Raw genomic sequence first — 26,057 nt, forward strand, 5'->3', positions numbered from 1 at the left:
ATACATGGGAGAACTATTTGTGCTACACATTTTATAAAGCTTTTTCATAATACGGCTAGGTTTAAGCTTCATTCTACCTTCTCCCACTGCTACGAATATTAATAGATTAGTTACAGAGTGAAATAGATATATTTGTAAAGCAAGGCAGAAAGAGCGAAAAGGACAGGGCAAGCAATGTAGAAGAGAGGAGGGAGACCGGAGAAGTCTCCAAAGGAACCATCTGAGGTGAAATCTCTGGGAACCTCCCAGCAGAAACCATACAGCTGGGACAATCCTGCGCTGTAATGCAAACACACTAGAAATTCAGATAGGTTTGGGTTTTTTTCTTTTCCCAGCTGCTGTGAAGCTTGCAAAACTTTGTTTCCCAGTTCAGTAATTCTCACTGTACATGTAGTTACAGCGCCCTGAAATATTGAAATATCTGGGGGGACCCCTCTCTAAAACAATTTCAAAGGTACTTAACCATGCCACAGCCACAACTGAAAACAAAGGATTTGCTATTTTAGAGCAAGTTACTCCACTACATACTCCATGAAATGTGGAAGGAAAAAAGTCTGATATTCCCTGGCTGCAAAATGAATTTACTGGAAGTTGTCAGGCAAAGGCAATATTGCAAGTAATCATTTTGTCGTTCAATAAATTCCCATTCACTTTTCTGTGTAAAACCTGCCCTTACCTTGCTTCTGAACAAAATAAATGGTGGAACATTAGAGAAAAGTAGAGAGCAATTTTGTGCAATGCTACTAGAGGTGTGCTTTCCAGGTAAAAACCATACTGTTATTGAATGACTGACAGCAACTAAGGCAAAAATGAGCATGAGACAGGCTGTTGTGATGAGCTGACATAAATTCATCTGTCTGAATAACACAATTAAGTGTACATCAGGAAAACGTGACTAGTGATCCCCAGCCCAAGCTAAAATATTTAGATACAGCCAAGACTGAAATGAGAAGTATCGCTTTTTTTCTCCCTTTTCAGTTTTACGTAGAAATATACCTTTTATCTTTGTCTGTCCTAGCGCAGCCACCAGTGTACACTTCTTTCTTACCAGCAGACAGACATAGTGTAAACGAGCACTGAGCTCTGTCATGTCTCTCCCTGTGTCACATCCCTGATCAAGTATTTTCAGTTGGGAGGCTGCATTTTAAAACAACAACAAATTTGATATTAAAAACAAATGTTTGCATTGTTTTTTGCAAAATCATGATCCTAAGATTACACATGGAAAGTGTTGGAGGGAAAGAAAAGGAGGTAGGAAAAAGTGCTTGGCCTCCATAAAAGGGTGGTTCTTCCTTCCGTTAAAAATCCAGCTTTTTCTTTTCTTGGAAAGGATTGTACTTTGCCTTCACAAGCAGTATTTTTCAAAGCTCTGAGCTGAATTCTAAATCCGTAAGGTCTGGCACACCAGGTGTACACTTCCGCAGAAGACGGGATTTCTACATCTCATCAAAGCTTCCATCTCCAGGCTTGGGGAGGAGATGCAGCCCCCTTGGGATGTGACACGAATCTTAGAGCTGCTCTAAATGAAACCATTTGTTCACACTCTGCCAGACAGCTAGGCCAAGGGGACCAGCGAGAGCATAGCATGCCAAGCAAGAGTGCACCTGCTAATCACGAAGCCAGTTGTTAACATAGGTCCTAAGGACTTAAGTAAATTTGATGTGCATCTGGAAAAGCTGAGCACAGCGGCTCTCCTAGCCATGCTCTCACCGTGCACAGCCAATTGGAGCAACACAAAAAGCAGCAGCTCTTTGGCAAGGTCTCCCCACCCTGAGCAGCCGCTGACCATGGGCTGGCAGGACACAGCAGCATGAAAGAAAGTGGAAGAATTTGTTGATAAAAGCCAGGCTGGAGTCTGAAAGTCCCTGGTAAAAGTGAAAAAGAAACCCAAGGAAGAAGGTTTAATAAGCACTTCAGGCTCTATCCCAAAAAACGCCAGCCTTATTCCTGAAAATAACAGCTTCTGAGTATTTAATGTGTTTAGTAGCTTTTCAGTTAACCCAAGTAGAGGAGTCAGCTGTGAAACCGTTACAGATATTTGAGCAATAATACCTCCACATAAAAATGAAGTTGATGAAAGGTATTTTCAAGCAAAAGGCACCCAAAAAAAAAAAAAAAAAAAAAAAAAAGACATTGAAATTCAGGAGACCTTCCTGTAAGTCAGAAATGAAAAGAATCTGCCAAGAGGCAGAATTGACTCAACCCTCAGAGATGGATGGCAGCGAAACAGGCCTGGAAGCAGCCTGGGATGCAGCAATGAAATCACCAGGTGAAGGAAGCTGCAGGAGGGGTCTGTGTGGCCCCACCACTGAACAGTTAAGCACCTGTCTCCCAGGCATCGATCCACATAATAGAATTCACGATAGCCAAAACAGACAGCTGACCTCTTCTGCTACATGACTGCAGAGAATCAGGAACCGCAGGAGACAGACCCACCACAGGCAGAACCACAGTGCTGAAAAAAGCAGCTGTTGAATCTAGTCTGTAAGAAAGCCTGAGGGCAGAGATAAGGGCTGAAAGGACCTCATCTGAGCTAAGATCAAGTGACTGCCTTCTTTATTCAGGCACTTGGAAGTGCTGCCAAGAGCAATGGCTGGAATCAGCCCATACTTTCTTTCCATCCTGCCTGTTGAAGTTACTCCAAGGTTCACGGGTTTGTTGACAGGCCAGAGACAACAAGGCAGTGAAGGGAGGAGAGAGGAATGGGGAGGGATCTTCTGCTGTGGAAGAGACCTGACTGCTTATTCCCTCTCTACTGAATAGCTTGGTGTGTTCAGGTTTCTCACTCTCATAGTCACATTTACCAGCTTGGTTGCTGTCTGCAGATCCCATCTGTCCTGGCACGAGAGTGGCCTCAGGACCTTCTGAAGGGGGAACACATGACAATGGTAACATCATCAAGAGTGCAGATAGGATTGGTGAAGATCAGGACAGGCAAAATGAACCAGACCTACAGATTCTGCAGTCAGATGGATACCTGGAGAGTTCTCATATTTTATCCTTGGAGGGTGCCCTGCCAACATTGGAGCATGATTTTAGATCTATACAATGCAATGGCTTATACATTGGCTTAATGTGAAACCCAGTGTAGAGGTAATTTTTTATGCCCATGGTCTTCCAGCCTTTAGGAGAGGAGTTGGATGCCCTCTCACAAGGAGAGAGCTGGTATGAGAAAAATATAGCCAGCACTGGTACCATTTCTTCTGGCCGCCCAGGTCTTGGAAAGCCTAGTTTCAGCAAACAGCACTGGAGAGTGAGTATCTGCTGTGCCTCAGCTTCGGGAGCACTGAAGCACAGCAGGAGATAGATGCAGTCTTGTTGGTAACCTGACTTTCTCCAGGCAGCTGTGTGCAGGGCACTTAACTGGCTGCATATATAGCATGAAGGGACAAAGCTGGCCCTTTTCGTTTTCTTCGCGGTTGCCATCAGCCTACGTGCCTCGTTCTGTAAGTGTGTACCTTCACTACCACGTTTAGCTGATGGTCTTTAAATCTGCTTGTCCCTCTTTTCTCCCACCACAAGCACAGACACACGCCTCTCCCAAAAGAAAGTCAGTAGTGGCATTGCAACTTCCAATTTTACAATAGCAGCCATGAGATGGGGTTGCTTTACATTGCTGCTTTCCTCAGTCACAGGCAGAATTGGAACAGATTCCTTTTCAAACATTTAGCTAAACGGCCAGCAAGGAGATTTAATTTAACTCAGAAAACAGGTTCTCACTAATTCCTTCAGAGAATTTTCATGATAATCGTTTGCACAAAGACACAGGCCATGACTGACAGAGATGATGTGGCTGCCACCAGCTTACTACAGAGTCAAAAAATTAGGCATCTGACCCGCTGGGTGACTCAGAAAGAGGCATTAGCTGCCCGTGGATCCAGTACAGCCAATTGAGAGAGCAATTAACTGGTAACTAGAGAGAATTAAACTCCTCAGAAAGCTAATCCACACAAAAGTCTTACACACAAAGCTGGAAGCTGCATGGGTCTAGCTAACACAAAGGCTGAGAAAGGGATGTTTTTGAGCACTTGTCCCTCCCCGGGGCTTAAACATCCCATTTGCAGCTGCATGTTACATGCTCCTGTTTGAATTAGAGCCTTTTGTCAGAAGAAAGGAACAATTCAGCAGGATTTATTTGAAAAGTGGGGGGATGGTGATGATTACACCCATCTCAGTTTGGAGTCATTCAAGAGCATACCTCCCATCTGCCAGCAAAGTGTCTTGAGTAAAAAGCAGCCACAAAGATGGATGCGTTGGTCCCTCATCCTTCCTGCCTGGGCTGGGCTGGGTGACTGCTCCGTTGTGAATGTGAGAGAAAAAAGTGAGAGGCAGTGGTCCATGGGCACCAGCTGAGGTCATGCTTTGCACTGATTTGTAGAACCAAAATCCCAGGGTGTTCTGGGCACGGTGGAGACTGGGGATGGTGTGTTTTCAGCCCTGTTTCCCTCAGCTCAGCAGTCTAGGGGAGCCTTTGAGAGCCCCTCTTCATCCCGCCCCAGCAGTAATAGCTTCAGTACAACTTATGCAACAAGAGGCTGTTGCACCTGCATAAACCAGCAACAAAAAATGCCTTTTCTGTAGTTTGGGATGAATGGAACAATAAAACATGTGAAACTAACCTTTACAATCAGACTTGCTACAGGATTTCCTCCCTCTGTTTTTTAATGTGCCTATGCTCACTTCCTTTCGCTTTAAGCGTTTCATATAAAATTTATCCGCACTTTTTCCTGTCACCAAGGACACAACCCTCCCTGGTTGCTAGACCAGGGCTGTACAACGTAAAAAGGGAGAAAACCAGCTTTCTGGTGTCCCCAGGTAATTTTTCAGTAAGCCGCGAGAGGGCAGGTTGTGCTCTCGATACAGCTTGCTGCAACGAGGTTTTCACAAGCGAGTGTTAAAAGAATTTTAACTGTGTTTAAAACTGTTAACAGTTTTAAAGCCCTAATTATTAAACTAAGGGCCTGCGAGTGGAAAGAGTAACGCACGGATCTTTGACCCTGGTATTTCTAATGTGCATAGTATCCATCTAATGCCTTCATTGCTTTTCTTCTGGAGCAGAAAATACCTTTCCATTCAATTTACAAGTAAGAACAGAGCAACTCTCCCTTGTTTTACCCAAGAGCTCTTAGGGAAAAAGGAGTTCTAACAAGTTAGCTGCTAAGCCACACTTTCTACATTTCTCCCTTCTCTCTCTCCTTCCTCTATGCCGCTACCACTGTCACTTGCCCATAACCAGGGCAGCTGGCAAAGCCACCACTTGGGACAGCAGTATCCAAACCTCCAAGGTGGTGAAGCTAGTCAGGCACACACCATGCCCTGTCACCCCAAGGAAGAATCCCATTCACCCTTGAAAACAGCAGCCTAACCCGGCTCCTAAACTTTGGCATCCACATCACATGAAGGACAAAAAGGTGTCGATCTCCATCCAACAGCATCTCTAAATCAGTATTTAACATGAACTGGTGCCTGTTGTGGGTTGTTCAGCCTGGAAAAGTAAAGGCTCAGGGGACACCTTACCATGGCCTTTTAATACTTGAAAGGGAGCTTATAAGAAAGATGGGGACAAACTTTTTAGCAGGGCCTATTGCGACAGGACAAGGGATAATGGTTGTAAACTAAAAGAGGGTAGATTTAGACTGTCAGGATATATATTTAGATATAAGGAAGAAATTTCTTACACTGCAGGTGGTGAAACGCTGGAACAGGTTGCCCGGAGAGGTAGCAGACACCCCATCCCTGGAAACAGTCAAGGCCAGGCCGGACAGGGCTCTGAGCAACCTGATCTAGTTGAAGATCTCCCTGCTCACTGCAGTGCAGGGTTGGACTAGAGGACCTTTAAAGGTCCCTTCCAACCCAAACTATTCTATGATTCTGTGTGAACACTCATAGTCTCGTCCTGCTGGAAAGTAGCTGACATCTCCTCCTTGAGAAGGGCACATGGAAACCTCAGACCTGGCTGCAAACTGACACTGATCAGGGTCCAACTGATGTGATACGCGGCCCAAGCCAGGTCTCTGGAGACCTCATCTGATGTCCCCAGCACCAAGTCACACTGGTCCCTACATGGTAAACCCCCCCAAAAGGCAACCTGAATTGGGAGCTGTGGTACTGGGCCGAGTGACTGTACAAAAAGTGCTCCAACCATTGGCATCTTGGGCATGAACCAGGAACAAGTGTGCTGGGATGCCCCAAAGGCACCACAAAACAGCAGAAATGGCAGCAGATCATTGTCCACCTGATGCAGCAAGGGCTATCTGAGCATATGGTGAACAAATCGTAACTTTTCTTTGCCCAAAAATGTCCCCATTTCAGAGGTAAGTTTTGTGAGTTATCCCAGTTCAAAGCTAAGTGTATGTGAAGACCTACTAAGATCTTCTTTCTAGTCCACACAGCTAGTATTGAGCAGGCCTAAATCAAATATAATAAATCATTATTAACTGGAATTTTTTAATCAAGGCTACAAAAGCATAGTTTTTCTAAGACTCAGAACCTCAAAAAATGCAAAATCTGAGCAGTCCATTAATGTAATGTATTCAGAACCAAAGCTGACACAATCTATTCAGGACTTCGTTTCCTGTGTAAAAACCCTGTCTCAAGATAACATAGAAGAACCACCCAAAGGTGGTCCAAATCTATGTCTACATAGGGAACTTGTAAAGGGAAATAAGGAAGACCCAGGAAACCACAAGCCAGTCAGTCTCACCTCTGTACCTGGCAAGATCATGGAGCAGATCCTCCTGGAAAATATGGTAAGGCACATGGAAAATAAGGAGGTGACTGGTGACAGCCAACATGGCTTCACTAAGGGCAAATCATGCCTGACAAATTTGGTGGCCTTCTATGATGGGGTTACAGTTTTGATGGCCCAAGGAAAAGCAACTGACATCATCTATCTGGACTTGTGCAAAGCGTTTGACACCGTCCCACACAACATCCTTGACTCTAAACTGGACAGACACAGGTTTGATGGACAGACCACTCAGTGGATAAGGAGTTGGCTGGATCATCGCACTCAGAGAGTTGTGGTCAACAGCTCAATGTCCAAGCGAAGACGAGTGACGAGTGGCATTCCTCAGGAATCAGTATTGGTACCAGCGCTGCTTAACATCTTTGCTGATGACACAGACAGTGGGATTGAGCACACCCTCAGCAAGCTTGCCAATGACACCAAGCTGTGTGGTGCGGTCAACACACTGGAGGGAAGGGATGCCATCAGAGGGCCTTGACAGGCTTGAAAGCTGAACCTGTGCAAACCTCATGAAGTTCAACAAGGCCAAGTACAAGGTCCTGCAGATGGGTTGGGGCAATTCCAAGCACAAATGCAGGGAGAGCAGAGAATGGATTGAGAGCAGCTCTGAGGAGAAAGTCTTGGGGGTGTTGGTGGACAAGAAGCTCGACATGGCACAGCATTGTGCACTTGCAGCCCAGAAAGCCAACCAAACCCTGGGCTGCATCAAAAGAAGCATGGCCAGCAGGTCAAAGGAGGTGATTCTCCACCTCTACTCCATTCTTGTAAGACTCCACCTGGAGTACTGATTCAGTTCAGCTCTGCGGCTTCAAACATAAGAAGGGCATGGACCTATTGGAGCAAGTCCAGAGGAAGTCCACAAAGATGATCAGAGGACTGGAGCACCTCTCCTATGAAGACAGGCTGAGACAGTTGAGATTGTTCAGCCTGGAGAAGAGAAGACTCCAGGGAGACCTTATAGCACCTTCCAGTACCTAAAGGGGGCCTACAGGAAAGCAGGAGAGGGACTTTTTACACGGGCATGTAGTGACAGGACAAGGGTTAATTGCTTCAAACTGAAAGAGGGTAGATTTAGATTAGACCTAAGGAAGAAATTTCTCAGTGTGAGGGTGGTGAGGCACTGGCTTAAATTGCCCAGAGAAGCTGTGGATGCCCCATCCCTGGAAGCATTCAAGGCCAGGTTATATGGAGCTTTGAGCAACCTGATCTAATGGAAGGTGTCCCTGCCCATGGCAGGGGGGTTGGACCTAGATGATCTTGAAGGTCACTTCCAAACCAAAACATTCTATGATTCTATGCTTCTATGAAAGGAATGTTTAAGACAGGGTCTAGGGAGTGCCACATCCAAACCTGATCCCCCACCTACAGACCTGGGTAATGCAAGGTATCTAAGTCTTGTTACCTTGGGTCATGGGTCCCAGGTCCCCAACTTTGGAAATATAAGTCTAGATTCATGAAACAGTGCAGCAGGGCCAAAATGGAGAAAGCAAAACACCATTTTAAACTTGTGTCACAGGTTCCTAACACAGAGATAAAGCACAAGTGTGCATCCAGCTGTCAGGGAACTCCTGGTCTTAAATTTTAGGAGAATTTGAGTTTGGAAGTTTACCTAATGCTAAACATCAGCTTGACTGGAAATAACATATGGAATTGATCGTGCTTCTGAAATAAACTGTAACCAGGGAGTTCCTATAGTATTTTATCAAACAGTATGAAACACTTTGAACCTTAAAAAAAGACTATGTTATTAAGAATATTTATTGATAACTGTAAGATAATATGTTATTCAAATGTATATGTAGAGTTAATAACTTTCAGCACATCTTAGAGCTGCTATATGAAATCAAAAACACATTGAGGTGAAACATTATCTTGGTTATTCAAGTTGGATTTCTTCTGTTTAGATTCTTAGGTGTCTTGATCTAAATCTATAGAGGATGACCTACAAGGGTCACACACTCCGGATAATATTTGGTAATGAGAAAAATCTGACCTGTCTTGGGCCTTGCACATATGTACCCAGATACTGCATATATTACAATTCACAGGTAACAGGAAAACCTGAATGAGAACAATGTAGTCAGCTGCCAAAGGAGTGTGTGATAAACTCTCAGCTAAGATCTCAATAAGGCTATCAAGGTCACTTCCTACAGGAATACGCAAAGAAACAAAGCAAGGGCACTAAGCCTCTTCCATGTACTTTTTGGGGCTAAAGCTCACGTTCATCAGTGGCTCAAAACCTCTTCTCTGCCTTCGGTGCTGGAAAAGTACAAGCAGCAAAACAAGCACAGCCAGAGCTGTAAGTGCTCCTCCAATTGTGGATCCAACCATGACAGCCCAGGCTTGGGTTTCTTCAAGGGAACCTAGAAATATGAAACATCTGAAGTGAGAACAGCCCATAATTTCATTTTTCAAATTACACAGAAGAAAGAATATGTCCCACAGCCTGGTAATTATCATTACTTGTGTAGCTTAGCAATCCACTGGCCACAGGGGAAGCTGGTAATGCACCATGTAACCAACATATATACCAGAGCCAAAGATGTTTCCTGCCAGAGAATGCTACAGCTGAATTTAAACTTCAACCTTTCATACAAATTAAAGTGTTGAGAATGGGAAAGGTTAACAGTGACAAGACAAAAAGATCATTCTCTTATCTAATTTGGCCAAAATTATGAATGACTTAGCAATTCTTTCTATAATGACATTTCAGCATAGCGGTTTCTAAGCTATTTTGGTCAACAGAAAACCCTCAAATTTTTCTGTAGACCACAAAGCAGCCCATTGTTAACCTTTTAACTGAGAACACTAGTTTAGTGTGGTTCTGCCAGCCAGCTCCAGATTGCATCCTCTGATTTTGAACCACTTCTGGGGAACCACTGTCTTCTAAGATAATATTGCCCATTCTTCTAATAACACTGCTCCACTTGGATGAATTTGGTTTCATTTATGCTTTCAGAAGAAAAAATTGGCTGCTCTGCTGTTCTGAAAAATGCCACATATACTGAGATGGCAATCATTACATTTGACTAAATTTTCACAAAAGCTCTCAAAAGGACTTAAGATATTTAGAAGTTAGTTAGACATACAGGATTAAGGAGACAGATGGCCCAGGGAGATGTCACAAAGACTATGAAAGCACCTAAAGGTTCGGTTCCCCAATCTGCAGTCTCTGTCAACAAAAGAGCTGAGGGCAAGCACACCTAAATTCAGTAAGGTCCCAAAAAGAATTGTTTGGCACTTTACCATCTTTCAAGTAAGAGCCAGCAATGTATTAACGTGTGTTGATTTCTAATGTGGTTACATGAAGTAGAATTAGCAAGTTATATACTTAGATAAAAGAGAAGGGTTTGGATGTAAAAGTTTTATTGTCTGAACACAGACCATGCAGACAGGGATAGATAACACTGCTTCACAGAGAGCTGAAGTGGCAGAATCACAAGCTGCCTTTGTTCCTTTCTGGGTACCTCATGCCCAAGGGGCAGTAGCATTTCCAAAGCAGGAGGGGGGACACTAGTCCCAGCGGAGGAAAACTTACTCTATAAAAGGGGAAGTTTAAGTTTTATGGGGAAATTCTGGGGATACCCCCAAGAAAAGCACTGCAGAAGCAGGTAGCATGTCACCACAAGTCAGGGCTCCCCTGCATGAATGCAGCCTGAGGACAAGGGTTTCAATCTTTTGCAGTCTATAGACCTACAGACCTTTAAACAGTCTCCACAGATTAAAACCACAGATATATGATAAGCATTTAGGAGAAATTCCTGGCCACACTGTTTAGATAAGCACCTACTGCCTCTCAAAGGAATACCAAGGTGCAGAAAGAAAATGCTCACATTTAATCTTCAGTAAAGCTGCTGAAGCATGGTTTTCATACATTTCTTACCCTTATGCCTTTTACAAATATTTGTAACTCGTGTTGCAAATTTTTGATTTTGTGCATATATATACTTTGCTTTCTTGCTTTTTGTCTTTATCTGATTTGTGTCAAAAATAATTTCAAACAAATAGACAAACCTTAAGGTACATCACACCGATGGGCATGGAAAATCTTTAAAATTGGGGTTTTATAACACATAACACCCAGGTACATCTCTCCAGGGCATCCAAAGATTAATGGAGTTCATCTCTAATGAGACTCACACCTCTTTTATCCAGGGCCCTGTGCAAAACAAGTATTTTCTAATGACCAGCATTAGCCAGATGAGCTCCCTGGCAGGGTGCCTGACCTCTGACAGGTTAAAGGATCCTGTAACAGACATAAACAGTGCTGGAAGCAGCAGCCAAAATCAAAGACTCCTCATCCCCAAAGGAGCACTGTCATCAACACTGGACTAGTACAAGTTGATGCATTTTGCAGCAGAGCAAATGAAGTATGTGCAGACTAGCAGTTACCACGACTTACATAGCGAGTTGTAACTACCTCTGTGTGCCACCATGAGTTTGCTAGCGAGTAAGTGAACAGACCCATGTGTTTTGTGAAAGGTGCCTTATTCTCCATATGCCTGTGTCATTGAAAATGTGAGCTGTCTCACTGCCTAGCCTGGAACAGCCTCCGCATCTCTGAGACATACCTGGCAGGTCAATGGCATAGGTGTAGCCAAGCTGCTCGGCGGTTTGGAAAAGCTCATTGTTGGTCACAGGAGGGAAAAAAGGGACCATGTTATATAGTCTGTTGTGACCGATGGGGGCCAGCTCCTCAGGCCAGGCATTGTCAGGGGGGTTAAACCGCTTCATCCACTCATCAAAGATGGCATCAGTAAAGGAGTGAAGAACCTGCAAATCCAGGCATGGGCACACACATTCATTAATCTCTTTCAGAACTCAAAGGCTTTTAAGACACTCTCACCTAAGGTGGCAGCAGCTTTTGAAAGAGAAGAGGTTAATTTAATTTACATGGGATTTACAGAATGGGAAACTGTTGTAGTCAGAGTCCAACTCAGTCAGCCTCACACGGGGCACCAATTGTTGCAGCACAAACAAACCAGTAGGCTACAACAAGGCTTTTACCATCGGTCAGATTCTGCTGTCTGGGCTGTATCCCCTTCCTCCCAAGGTCAGACCACACCACTGCTCCTCCATCCAAGTCCAACCCCTCTCCCACCATCCTCAGGGCTATTTAACCACTTAGCGGGATGAGCTACAGCTGCACATCGTCCATGTCAATCAACCCACCCCTCTGAGGCAAGGCCACAGCTGCGTGTCAGCAATGCTGATCAACCCACTGCCTCCATTCCTCTACAGGAAACAAGGAAAGCTCACGAGATGGGAGTAAATTAATCTTCTGCATGGGACATTTTACTGTATATGTCTTTGTTGCTGCTTGTTCATAATAAGCTTTCTCCAGACAGTTTAATATCAGCTGTCATTGAATGGGCAGGTCCTCTGCCTCTCAAATGAGGGCCCACTGAGCTCATCCAGGTGAATGCACCTCTCAAATCTATTTTAATACCTCTCATCTCCGAACAGGTATAAAATACTGCAGGAAATTTGATCACTTCATGCTCATTTTAGAGGGTGCCACCAGCTCCAAAGCTCCAGGTACCCATGAATTCTACCAGGTCTTGCCCAGTCAGTTTATAGGTCTATAAAGCACTAACACAGGAAAGTTGTTTCAGATGGCTATTACAAATGTCTGGGCTAATTCAAATTAATTTCTGCTGTACATATGTTTCTTAATTACAAAGCTGGAAAAAAATTAGAAAATATCCTACAGAAAATAATCTTGCATATAAAATTACAGCACAGTGAAATGAAGACTTTATTGTACAAGAAAAAAAATCATGCATGAATACAAGAATTATTAAGAAAATGAGCTGGAGAACCACTACACAAGTACTTGAATTAATTTCTCCAACACAAAGTTGCAAACTTAAAATAAAGGTAGGAAAGAAATTAATTGTATTAGAATTTATCTGTATAATCAGTGTGGTTTAATCTAACAAAGAGGAAAAGAAAATGGCATGAATTTATTAGGAGAGAAAGAAGTGTAAGCAGTCAACTGTTGGTTTTTTATTTGCCCATTGCTATTTGTGCTGCTCATTGCAGTGCAGCACTGTATCAATGCACCAGTGAAATCACATTATTTCTACTTCCCAAGAGACCCTGAAATGAGATGCACTTCCTTTTAGCCTGTGAATTGTGAAATGAAGAAACAAACTACTCATTCTCTACTGCTCAAAAATAACTAGCCCCACGTTCAGTTTATCTTGTTGCTGTAAAATTGTCTGGTATAAGCCATTAAATTTAGATACCGCCTAATGAAAGGATTCAGGGTAACATGAGTTGGAATAGCAGCTCTTCTCCCCAGAAATTTATTCATATTTTACAAATCATCCTGAGATTTCTTCCCTCTTTATTTGACCATTATGCAGGTGTGACAGTGTTCAAGAAAAGAGAAAAGATGTCTCCTTTTCTATTTAAAGAAGTTATTTTTAGGGAATTCACTTCTGTTCAGCAAAACCCTGGTGAAATAGGTGCCTTTGAACTACAACCACTGCCGCTCACGCTGGGGGAAAAAGACATACCACGAAGATGGGATCGTTGGCAGCTGCATGAGGGAGAACACTGGTCCCGTTCAAGAAAGAGTGAGCCAAATTATGAAGGCTCAGCATCGGCGAGTTAAGGGCTTCACCTGGTTTATCGAAGCCCTCCAGCGCATTCCTGGGGGTGGATAAAGGCAGCATCAAGTAACCATATTTTGCTGACAGCTCCGCACATAAAGAAAACCCATGACCCAGCTGGCTCTGGAGCAGCTGAAGGACAAACCTGAAACTGAAACTGGAATTGCGGAAAAAGGGGGGACTGTCAAACTCCTGCAGGGAAAGGCACCTCCTGACATCCTCCACAGTGGGCAGCTGCTCGCTGGACCCCCCGGGCAGCCTCCGCTGCAGCGGCCCTTCATCACTGCCGTTGCACAGCGTGACCAGGCGGTTGTAGTCATCCAAGCTGAGCATGAAACAGAAAGAGGCACAAGTCAGCAGGTGATGATTTGTTGTTGCCTTTTACTCCTGTAGTACAGAAGAGGCCTCGGCTATATGTGTGAGCGAGCAGGGGTTAGGCACTGACACCACTTGGGGAATCTCAGTTCACCTCCTGTGGCCTGGAAGCTGAATTTATTTCAAGACTGCCACTGTGCCGTGTCTTGCTGTGGCTCACCGTCCTCTGTGGATCGTCAGTCATTTGGACCAAGAGTTACCAGCTTCGTTGTCCACAGAGAGAGGATGCTTTAGAACACATTCTCCCCTCCCAAGGGCTTTGGAAGAACAGGTTTTGCCAGACAATCTAAAACAGCCTTTTGAATTCTGAATTGATGAACTTTCAGTCCTGAGTAAGGACTGAGTTTTTTACTCTTAACAAAGAGGATAAAAAACCCAGCAAAGTCCCACTGTGGGATGGGCTGAGAAAATGCAAGGAATGACAGAAAACAGGATTTTCCTTTCCATCCCTCATACCCTTTCAAAGAAAAGCAACTGCAATGCATTACATCCTCTTTCTCGGGGCCTGGAGGACAAACTGCGGTTGCAGGAGTTGCCCAGCAGCTAATGGAAAGCAAGTCCTTTATATCAGAGAGGTAAAGAGGGAAGGAGGAGGAGAAAAACAGTGTAACATTTCTGAAAAAATTCTATGCTATTCATTACGAAATGAAATGGCATTTTCAGAAACTCCTGAAGTAAACAACAGCCATTCTCTGTTTAACCTTGGCAAGGCAAAAGTTTAGTCACTTCAGTTTTCAAGAAAAAACAAAGCCCTATTTATCTTGGAGAAAAAGTAGGGGCAAGATTTAAAGCCAACTGGTGCCTAAAGCTAGAATTTCAAATAGCTCTTTAGGTACCCAGAGACAGACTCTTTTGAAAAGCCCTGAGCTCTCGGTACCTCCGTCTGACTGACTGCATGCTGCCCCTGAGCTGACAGAAGAATGTTATATGGGTATTGTAACTGGCAGCATATTATGTCGTGGCACCCTGATCCTGCATGTGAATCACCCGTCAAAGCCCTGCTCTCACCCAAATGGTATATGCCTAAAGAGAGCTGGCAGCAAGCTCCTGGCTGTGTCTGTGTTGTTTTCCATGTGAAATCTCAGCCACTTCGAAGTCAATCCCTAAACTGCACTAAATAGATCAAGGTTAAGGTCTCACCCAATACAAGGGAACAGATCTTTCAGCCTGTCTCTGGCTTCCTATATGCCAAAACAGTTTTCTGTTTCCACTGCCAAAATCAGTTGGGTATTTGTTACAGAGAACTGACATGCAGGCATTTCTTCTTTTAAAAGGTATTTGCCAATGTGCACACTCTTCAGACTTTTGGCAGCCTCAAATTGGCTGAATTGACTAAAATCCTGTACCAAAAGAATCATTTTTAAAAAATAGACTTCCGTAATACCAGGGGGAAAAGTTTACACAGCACCATCTACACACAAACCAACCATAATTTCCAGCTTTAAAAAAGATGCCTTGGCTCTTTTCCCACCATTCACTCACACAGAGAGCAGCCCACGCTGTAAATACTGAACAGCAACAAGGTTTGGTCGGTATGCAATCTTGCCCAAGATATTCTCGTACCTGTTACAAACTACTTGCCACTGGGAGAACCTGGAGCTCAGGCTGATCAGCCCCGGGTCATCCGGCCGTGATGCTCCAAAGAGCTGGTCCGTGCAGATGTCGCATTCATTTCTACCTGTGGCAAAGTTCCAGTAGGGCAGCGCAAAGGAGTCGTTGCCTATCAGCCGCTGCAATGGACAAAAATGCATTACCAGGGAATCACCTTCAAAGGAAAGAGAAAGAAAGGGACTCCTGAAAGTTGTTTCACTGGGTGTTCACTAGATTTTTCACTGGACATTCTGCTTTTCATTCTGCATTTCAGCTACACAAATTTCACAGCACTGCTCCAACTCCTTTCAAAAGATTGGGGCGTTAAGTCAGTCCAAGCAAAGACATTGTCACTGGTTCCTTTAATGTTGGACTGCGCTGCTTTTGTCCATGTTAGGCTTTCTGCCAACTCAAGAGATTGGGCAGGAGGGCAGCAGCAGAGGTGAATTGAGCCTTAAGCAACTAAGAGGCTTTCTGAGTTATGTAAGTGGGTAATGGGTAAAATTGAGCATGTGGTTTGCTTTCGCTCCAGAAAGGCTAGCCCTGGGGAAGAATCTGAACTTCCATTAAGAGAGGAATACAGTGCATTTGCTTGTCCTTGCTTGTTAGACACGATTTCATGCAAGCAAGATCCTGCAGCTATTTTGATACCAACCATTTTCATTAGAGATCTGCAAGGCTGAAATACAGTAACATTTCCAATGTAGAAATAATGCAAATGGAAATGAGTCAATGCTTTGGCAACTGACTGTTGGGCACGTTAACATATATTTCTGTAAAAGATGTATTACTAAATGTATGTATGTATTAAATGTATAACATAAGCACATTTAAAAGGGGTAATATTTAGAGTTGCTTTTGTGGTATCTTCAGTATCAGCAGACACTATATGTTACCAAGTTTTACGTGTAGATGTTGCTCTGATTTTATTAATAGATAGTGTTAATTCACATAATCTGTCCTCCGTTGTGGAGATGAAGAAAAAAAATCTGCATTATAACCCTCACATCACTGTTCACAGTAAGAAACTGTTCAATCCTCAGTATCTTTCAAGATACTGAGGACTAATTTCAATTTAAACAAAAAAGGATCAGTGAACAAACACTCCTGGGAATTTTGGTAAGAATCTATCCTAGGAAACAGCTTACCCTTCGCTGGCTCGAGAGTCACATAGCAAAAGAGAGAAGCTGCATGAAGAAAGGGAAAGGCTGTTCAGCTAACCTGCAGGTCTCTCTCCAGCAACAGCAAATGGTACCTATGCCAAGTAACAAAGGCGGGTCCTTGATGGGAGAAATCAATACCTGTGAAGGGGAGGCCAGGTCCTACAAAAGGAAGATAAAATAAGCACTTAGCACCAAAGGAGGCTCAAGAGAAAGGCAGCACTTTCTTCTGTTGCCTGGAGTGGAGTTAAACAAAAGCCTACAGCTCTGCGCCTTTGGAAAGAGCACACACATCAGAAGCTACAACATTTACATGGGACAAGTGAAACAAACTCCTCTGTGGATATTGACTTCAGTGCTTCTCAAAACTTCACATTCCCCCAGTAGAATATTGTGAAGATTTCTTATCACTTTAGTGGATTTTGGTTTTAAGACACAGTCTTATTGTCTAAAACCTTAGATCCTTGCTAACATGTACCACATTAGCTCATTTTCTTGCTCAGCCGCAGGACTTACAGTGTGTATCTGTCATGAGAACCTTGGCATTTTCCATAACCTGGCAACAGTAATTCAACAACCTTTGCCAATTTTCTTCAAATTGTGCTTGTTATTTCTTGTATTGTGCTCTTGTTATTACACATGAGAACTAAGACACTCAAAAGCTAGAGGCTTCAAACCGCATATGGATTTGTTTATTACTGCAGCAAGCTTCATGCAGCCCATGCACGAATTTATTTATCACTGCAGCAGCACTAGAAGTTGCCCCTTTCCCTTTCCATGTGACTGTCCTGTCCCCTGAAGGACCTCCGCTCTTGCTAGGCCAGAGACTGCTTCCTTCAGCCCTGCAAAATGGAACATCATCAGAAGGGCACACTGAAGGAAATCCACTCCAGGGTAGCAAATACCCCCTAGCAAGGAGGTAGATTTGGGTTCAGTTTGCCAGGTAGAAAAGCCATACTGGTGCGTCCTCCTGCAAGAGATGAGCTTTGTGAAATGGGGATGGCGTAGGTGCGTCTATCCAGAAGAGCAATGAGGACTAGGAATCTGGATTTGGGAGAAAGCATGGGGTTAGATACCTAAACCTCTAACCTGGTTTGGTTTCAGAGCTGGCTGTGGATGGTCAGGCAAACCCCACCCTCAGTGACTGGCTGGAGGCCACAGAAAGCAGCAGCGCTCTGGTCCCCAACATCTCTGCCTTCACCAGTGCAGATCCCCTTTCCCGCTGCTACCAAATATACCTTGTCCTGTGGACTAGAAACATCTGTTTTGAAGTCAGTCACTGCCTGACCACACTTCAGTTCACCCAGTAGTGGAGATTGTGAACTGCTTCCCTGTCAGATGGAAGATGCACCAGGGGTGTGCCTGGTGTGCTCCAGTCGCCACAGGGTACAGGGACCGGGCTGCAGCAGGTCTGAGCACACCTCCCTCAACTGCGGATGGTCACCAGTTTCTCACCACCAACTGTTTCACTCTATAGATCTGCTCCCACCAGGACTCACTGCTTGATGAAGTAGCACAGCTGAGTTTAAGCATACTTACCTTTGTTCAGCAATACTTTCCACCCTTTACGCGCAGAGCCCGTTGGATAAGAAAAGCACTAACCTAATAGCGTGTCTCTGACTGAGTAGTAATGAAGCCAAACAAAGTAGTTATAAATACTACAGTTGGCAATTTGTGGTTCCTCTCCGGTGGGACCAAGCAGACTTATCCAGTGCTGAGTTGCAATTACATAGTCTGGGTGAACAGTTGTCTTTGCACGGTCTAGAGCATCAAAGAACTGCTCTCTCTCCTCTGCTGTCAGGGAGTGGACATCCTTCCTGACCACCGCTGGCTTCCTCACGTTGCATTCAGGGCCAGTCCAGCCAAACTTGCAGTCACCACAGTTATAGCCAGCAAAGTTTCCTGAATCAAGAGGGAAAGAGCAGCTGTGACATTATGAATCAAGGAAAACTAACAGTGAAATGCAGAAGAATTAAGAATTAGTGCTCTTTTTCCCCCAGCGTTGCCAGTTCCTGGAAGGGACAGCAGCTGAGCAGGCTAGCAGCTTTGCTAATTGCCTAAGCAGAAGGATAGCTCGCTTCCCAGAGCCACGGCAGGACCAAGAATCATACTCAGCCAGCTGCAGAGGTGAAGCTCTGGGTGATGGGCTTGACGCCCCAACGTGCCTGGAGCTCTGCAAAGCCCACAGACACATGAGGAGTGTCACCAAACAGGGGCCTGAGCAGGTTAAGCACATGATGAAGTGCTGTGCTCAACTGGCTCTCAAGTACTGCCAGACTTCCAGGATCAAACCCAAGAAATGGTGAGTTCACATGGATCCTTAAGCACAGAAAAAAAATCCCCAAACAAAACAGTTCTCTTAAGGACAAAACTTGGGAAAACTAACACCTGTTAATGGTGTATCTGGTACCCAGCACAATCCAGGACAAGCATCAGGGGTGCCGAAGGTCACGCTTTAAGCACTTTTAAATGGTGCTGTGATAAGAGCCTGAGAAACACTGCAATACCAGCATCCCCCGCTGGCATCATTCCCAAGTCAAGTAATCGGGTCCACTCTGGGCATTAGCTCAGACCCTGTAACGTGGTGGAAGAGCCCAGGAAAGCAGCGCTTGCTTTAAGCATGGCCTCTTGCCCACTGTGGCAGACCGCCAGCAGCAGCAGAAAGGCCCTGCTGCAGCTTGCTTTGCCTTTGCCAGGGGAGATGGGGGCAGCCTACCGTTCCTGCAGTGGACATATGCCTCCTGCCTGCACACAGGCATAGTGGTGTAGGACGGTGGGCTTTGCTGCCAGAGGAAGGAGGGAGCACAGGGGCAACCAGGGGTCCTCCAGGATCTCCACTCTGTTCTCCAGAATCTGCACTGAGACTCCCTAAACCCACCCTCCCTCCAGCCTCCTGTATACAGTCACTCCACAACAACCCATGCCAATCGTTTTCCAATATGCCACAAAATCTCACTGCTCCCCACATGCCCCTAGACCCAGGACAGGCTTCGGGCTAACATGGAGATGGGGAAGTGGCTTATGAAGTGTTCTTGGATGGGCAGATGTCCCTAAACACTGAGAAAAAGACACTTCTTATGACTCAACACTTCATATATGTTCATACATCACCGGTGCATGCTAACACCAGTTATCACACCGCTGTAGCTGCTTCTTAAGCCCAGTGATTGCCTGAACTCACAGACAGGGATTTTTCTACCTCTAGGCAGTCATAGCCTGTGGTTGGTCTTCAGACAGCGAGCATAACACAAATCAATAACTCCATCAACTGTCTTTTCTTCAGGAAAAAGAAACCCATCCAAAACTCACCATCTTCTTCCTTGTTTTATTGCACCAAGATGAAGTCTGAGCAGCTGCCGTGCCTCCTCCTTCCACAGAGACTAGCTTAATACGTATCATTTATTGGATGGGGAGAAAGGACTGCTTTTCAGACCTCTTTAGCCATTGCATTAAAACAGGAGTTATATTAGATTTGAAACACCCTCATACTGCAGTATCCCAAGGGTAGGATTAGGATTGCTACCATGTGAGATAAATGGTTAGCTCTTCTGTCTTTTCTAACTCTTCATTTGGCATAAGGTTAGGCTGTATGGTGTGGAAGATCTGTACCTAGCACGGGCTTTAACAGGGTCATCAAGGTATGATTATAATTTAGCATTATCCCACAGCCACATTGCCCTACAATAAGTAAATGAAATATATTTTATAACTACTTCAAAAGCTCATTTTTACCTAATGGGAGGGCCATCATATCAGCTATATGGTTTAACTGGCAATTTGCTTACAGCTAAACAATAGAATTTAAACCTTCCTGCCCCAGATTGATTCCTGCACAGGAATGTGAAAAGATTTAATTTTTTTTTTCTCTCAGAAAACTTATATGAAAAAAAAGAAGTTCAGCACATGTCCACATGTCAGCCTTAGAAAGTGGCAGGAAAAAAGATGAATGATAATTATTCCCTCATTATGGGAATGATAATTACTCCTCAGTGAACTCAAACTACGTCATTGTTTAATCACTGTCACAATCTTGTACTAGCAACCACATGACTGCAGTGGTTTTTTTTCACAGTAATCTTCTGTGCTGAGTTTTTATAATGCTATACCAGATCTGTATCCCATTAGTACAATTTTATCCTTTAGAACTCAAAATAACATTTAGTTTGTAAGTCTTCGTATTCTTCTAAATTTAGCTATCCCACTGAAGTACTGCTTTGTTGTGTAATTCTCAGGGTTAGACTGGTGTATCCAACCTTGTGTCTCATTCAACACATACACCCTACTGAAAAACAAATCACCGTATTCCCCCTCACATAGTACTGCACACTGTCAGGAACTGTCATCAGGTCATTTTAGTTTAAAAAATTATATAAATTGAATTAATATTAGGTGCACCAAAACCAACTGTAGAACACATACCATGTATTCAAAACTGAAATCAGACAGGAATTAAATAAAAACTCTGCTACCTCCCAGCTACATTCATGCCATAACCATGTCCTTTTCCTAGAGATGATATTTTTGCTGCCACCAACACACAGTGAAATGTGCAGCAAGCAGCAGCCTGACAACAGACTTACAATTGACTTTTTGACCATGGCTCTTTTTACAAAAAGTGGGAAGTAAAGCTGGATCTTTCTGTGGTACTAATCTTATTCTGTTATATTTGTCCCCAGTTAAAGAAAGACTAATGCATATTATCTGCTAAAGCCTAGAAATGGGGGAAAAAAATGTGTTTTTAAAAAAAAAATTCCTTAGAAAATTTACATTAATTTGAGAAAAAAAAAATAAAATAATCTGACCGCACAATAACTACTCATCGATATTTGTTTGTGTTTAGGATTTTCTTCCTTTTTTTTCCTTTTTTTTTCCCTTTTTTTTCCCTTTTTTTTTCTTTAGATGGATATGATTTTAAGACATTTTTTCCTCAGTGAACAGCTAAAACAAATGGCAAAATTTTCAGAGTTTCTTTTATCCTTACCTACTAATTTTTTAGCAGAAAGCTCGAATGGATTAATTTATTGCAAGAACTCCAGAATCCCTCCCAATGAAAAATCCTGGCCCCTGTTCCTCACAGCTTCTCCAGGTTTCCTGCCACACAGCCATCAGCTACATGACACATTTAAATGGCACTATCTAACCAAATATGTGTTCCCACAACTTAACATATACACCATCTCTAAACTATAAATTACACAGTACCAAGATGGCACTGGAACACAACTGTTTATATTGCTGCTAAAATGCTAGAAAGAGCCTCGGCATGGGTTGGAGTTTGCACAAGCCAGGAACCATTTCAAACAGGTGGTTTACATATCACATTTATTTGGAAAATAAGATACCTTAATAGTAGAGATGTGCACTCTTCTAGGTCCCTTTGAATGAGCATATTTAACTTATATTACCTACCATAGGTACTGTAGCCCTAGATGCCCAATAAAGATGACCTGTCATAGCGCTTGAACCTCTGGTGCATAGACAGCCAACAAGTGTACAAAAGAGAGTAAAAAAAAGGCAACAAAATAGTAATAGACACAGATACACGATCACCAGCATTGTGAAAGCATCAAATCTAACTGAAATCCCACATAGCTGTGAACTTAGCGTTCTCCCAGAAATGCCTTTGCATGCAACATCAAGCAGAGTAGAGCACAGGAAAACTTTCTGAAAATAATCCTTAAGGATGTCTTCCACCTCAGCAGTTTATCGCTGGTACATTTAGATAATAAAGACTTCAGTGAGAAAGAGGAATGTAAGTGAAATAAAAACACAGCAGGAGAAACCAGATTTGAAGAGTCAAGGAGAGCAGACAGCTCAGCCAAAGGCTGAATGAAAGGACACTACGTTCTCCTCACAAAACTTGGGACCTAGCCCTGCAAATATCAAATGCTGGTGCTCACCTCTACTTGGAAGCAAATTAATGTCTGCCTATGCAGATCATGTCTGTCTGCACTGCTCTTCAATTTACTCCTAAGTTTTGATGCCCTAATTACTTAGCCTGCATAAATATTGGTGTATGCTTATGTGCTTTGGTGCTTTTCTGACTCGGGGTCTGTGATGGTCTGTCATACCTGACTTCAGTTTTGGAGGTATAAAAGAACCTTTAAAATGAAAGAAAACCTACATCCAATTTTTCTGGTAAGAAGTATGGAAAAGTACTTCCACACAAGCATTTGAAATCTAATAAAAGGCAAAGATAAAAACCAAATTACATGCTAAAGCCTGTTATTATTTTGAGGAGCTTCAGTAACACCATGTATCCATTTAAGCCACATGCCACTACCTCTGTGCTTTCAGTTGATAGAACATGGCAAAACTTAACCTTGTTGGTTGAAATTTTCTGCAGTGCTTCCTTCTCACTAGACTTTTTTGATAGTGAGAGCCAAGGTGTATCTTAACAAAACAGTTCAGCTAGTTCTAAGAACCAGGTTGAAGGAAAGCAGGCTATTTTTCTCGTATTAGAAAATTCAAACAACTTTTTGTTTCCAACAAGAAATCCCAGGCTGCATTTGACATCTGCCTAGCAAGTGGCTTTCAGTGCTTGAGATGTGCCTTTTTGCCTGTCTCCTGGTACCATCTCCTGCCAGCCCTGCAAAGCAGTTGGGGCTGAGGCTGCAGTTCCTACTCATTTTAACCCTTCTTCAGCCAGGGCTGCTGCTGAGAAAGGGTCCTGTCACCTCATCCTGCCCTGACCTCACCTTTCTACCCCCTCTCTCCTGCCAGCACTGGTGAACTGGTCTTACTAAAACCTGATCCTTTTAGCCAGGTTAGCCTTCAAGCACATTTCATCCCTGATCTGCTTCGTCTCCAGCACATGAAGGCTGAAGCCCATGTAAAGTGACAGGTGGAAAGGAGCAGCTGGAGATGGGGAGGAAAAGGACAGGATAGCCTCTTTGGTGGTTGTACAGACTCATTTTGGATCAATGCAAGTTACAGATTTAGTTAACAACCTTAGGGTAGGGAACACCCTGGTCAGACATCCACGCCGTGCGCAGGGGTATATCATGCTGCAAAGTACTGCTCCAAGAGCAATAAATCTCTGACTAAGACACCGATCCAGGTTCACTGCACCATGATGATGAATGCAGTACTGAAACATCCAAAACCCTGAGGAGAAGGGTGATGAGTGGCTACAGGGACAATTCCAGGGGCAAAGAGCAAAACCCAAACGTGCATGAGAGAAAACACATTTTCAACCCTGTTGCTCTGAAGATGTGCTGATAGTATCATGAACAGGACAGTATTTTTTTGGAAACTGGTAATACTTGAAGCCATCTTGATGCCTTATGCCACCAGGGATGTTCCTGGCCTTCAGAGCAAGGTTAACAGACCCATCTATCCCAGTCTCCTCACCCCAGCACCCCTCTCACCTGTGCACCAACAGCTCTGGTTGAAGAACTTGAGGGGCCACCGTTCCCGGTCATCCACATTTCGAAGGGTGTAGGGGCCACTCCAGGGCTGAGTGTCTGCTCGCACACCCTGACACCGTCCCCTGCCCTGCAGGGACCCGCAGACATTGCCTGGCTCTGTCCCCAAGGCCGGGCAGCAGCGTTTCAAGCGAAGGGCATCCACCGTCATGCAGGCACGGGGGAACTGTGCCTGTGCCCGGGGGGGACAGCAGCAGCTCAGATAGACCAGACCAGCCCAGAAAAGCCACCTCAGGGCGCCCATTACAGCTGGGTGCAGTCTCTGCCTCTCAGCTGGACCTGAGTGAGCGGAGCAGGGAGATCTCTGCTGTGGGACAACCTGGCCTCGCCGTAGCTCCATGCCCCAGCCAGCTGGGATAATCCCTCTCGCTGCTGAGGGTGCCAGTGTTGGGTGTTTGTTTAATCACAGTCTCTAATTGCCTTGAATGCGGTTCAAAAGACAGGCACTTTGGCTCTGCGGTGCCTGCCCAGCAGCCACGGCTTTGAGCAGCGTTTATATAGAGGTTGGGAGAAGCCCTCATTAGAGGGATTAGCAGGGCACAAATCCTCGTGTTTTGCACATGACATCAAGGGCAGAAAAAAGTGCCAGCGTGAGAGCAAGTTCTGCAGGCTTTGGCAGCTTGTCAGGAGAGTGAATACCTCAGATTTTTTCTCCAAGTCTTTCATGAGCTTTCAGAAATTGATGGTCTTGTTTTAGCTGAGGTGGCTGGAAAAGCAGGTTTATTCTTTTAATCAAAACCCTGTAAACAGATGATAAATAGAAGAGGAAATCCCTTCTCTTTTCAGTTCATTCACTGCAAGATAATACTTTCCACTAAAGCAGTAGCAGTAGAAAATTAACTGGAAGCACAGAGGATATAGGTGCATCATTAACAAAAATTCATAAACCTGGTAGTAACAGTTTGGGATGGAGACTTGTTCTGCTGACTGCAGAACTCCAGTGCTTGTACTGTAAACATTTGAGAGGAAAGTGGAGAAGGATTCCCTTCTTAATAGGCTTTTTGCATGCAAAAGAGTTTTGGTGTTTTTTTTTTAAAAGGGTGAGCGGTCCTTGTTTGCTCTCTAACCCTTTCCCCATCATTACACCAGAGGTTGTTTTGGGGCTGGTCTGACTGCTAGACTTTCAGAGCCGTCACAGCTGAGCATTTATTACCTACCTGGCAGGAGACAGACCATAAGATCAATACACACACCAGACATGCAGACAAGTGGTTTTGTCGAAGACATCAACAAAAATTACTTTAAAAAGCTCCTAGTATGCAGCAGTTCTTGCCCACAATGCAACTCCTATGTTCTAGAAGAATAAAATTAATAAATCAAAATAAAGTAGTGATAAGTCGTGAGAGGAGTCTGAAGCAATAGCTATTAGTTCAGCTCCACCATAAAAACTGACAACTCCCTCTGCTTCACTGAAAGCTTTCTCTACCTCCCAACTCCACACCTCTGTGGTTAAGCCATTTCTGTAAGAACGTATAATGAAAACAGCTGTGGTTGTGTCTGTTCTACTCAGTATTTCCATGGATGTTCAACCACACCATTATGGCAAAAGTCTATTATCTATGCAGCAAACCTATTGCCATCATGCAGCTAAAGAGTTCGTCCACACTGCAGACACCGTCATCAGCAAATTCAGGTTCTCAGATCTTTATATCAAAGATTTATCATTTGCCAGACAAACTAAATTATTATTCTACTTCATTTATAGAAGCACAAAGCCAATTAGCAATACCACATAGTCTGAAATGGGTTTCAACTCATGTCTCTTAGGATTCAATGTACCTGGAACTGGCTTTTGCCTGCTGCTCTCCACACAACAAAAAGAAAGTACAACTAGTTGCTGGAAAAATATGTTGAAGAAGCTTAGGAGTTATAAAAGGACACACTGACTCAAAAACACTCTGAACAATACACCTCCCCATACTACTCAGCACTTATGTACACTCTCTGGTGTGGGAAAGATCAGTCTTTGAACCTAGGTTAGACCACATCTTGAACCAAAGTGACCAACATACCATCTGAAAGCAAATAAAGTGAACACACAATCATCAGCATCACCAAAAAAACATCAAAAATATGGATAGGATTCAGCTAGCTGATTAAAGCCCTGAACTGAAGTGTCTGTATGTAAAATATGTGT

General features: G+C 43.9%; 1 protein-coding gene across 1 annotated transcript; it reads right to left on the reverse strand.

Moving 5' to 3' along the window:
• Positions 1-8,492: 8,492 nt before the first annotated feature.
• On the reverse strand, positions 8,493-24,358 carry DCT (dopachrome tautomerase). The gene is made up of 8 exons (XM_037378566.1): positions 23,864-24,358; positions 18,096-18,395; positions 16,555-16,655; positions 15,307-15,473; positions 13,514-13,693; positions 13,273-13,408; positions 11,320-11,521; positions 8,493-9,111 (listed from the first exon to the last, which is right to left on the reverse strand). The coding sequence occupies exons 1-8, from the start codon at positions 24,258-24,260 to the stop codon at positions 8,930-8,932; spliced, it is 1,665 nt and encodes a 554-aa protein (XP_037234463.1). The 5' UTR covers positions 24,261-24,358; the 3' UTR covers positions 8,493-8,929.
• Between the last annotated feature and the right edge of the window lie 1,699 nt (positions 24,359-26,057).

The sequence above is a fragment of the Falco rusticolus genome, chromosome 2, assembly GCF_015220075.1.
Source record: "Falco rusticolus isolate bFalRus1 chromosome 2, bFalRus1.pri, whole genome shotgun sequence".
NCBI lineage: Eukaryota > Metazoa > Chordata > Aves > Falconiformes > Falconidae > Falco > Falco rusticolus.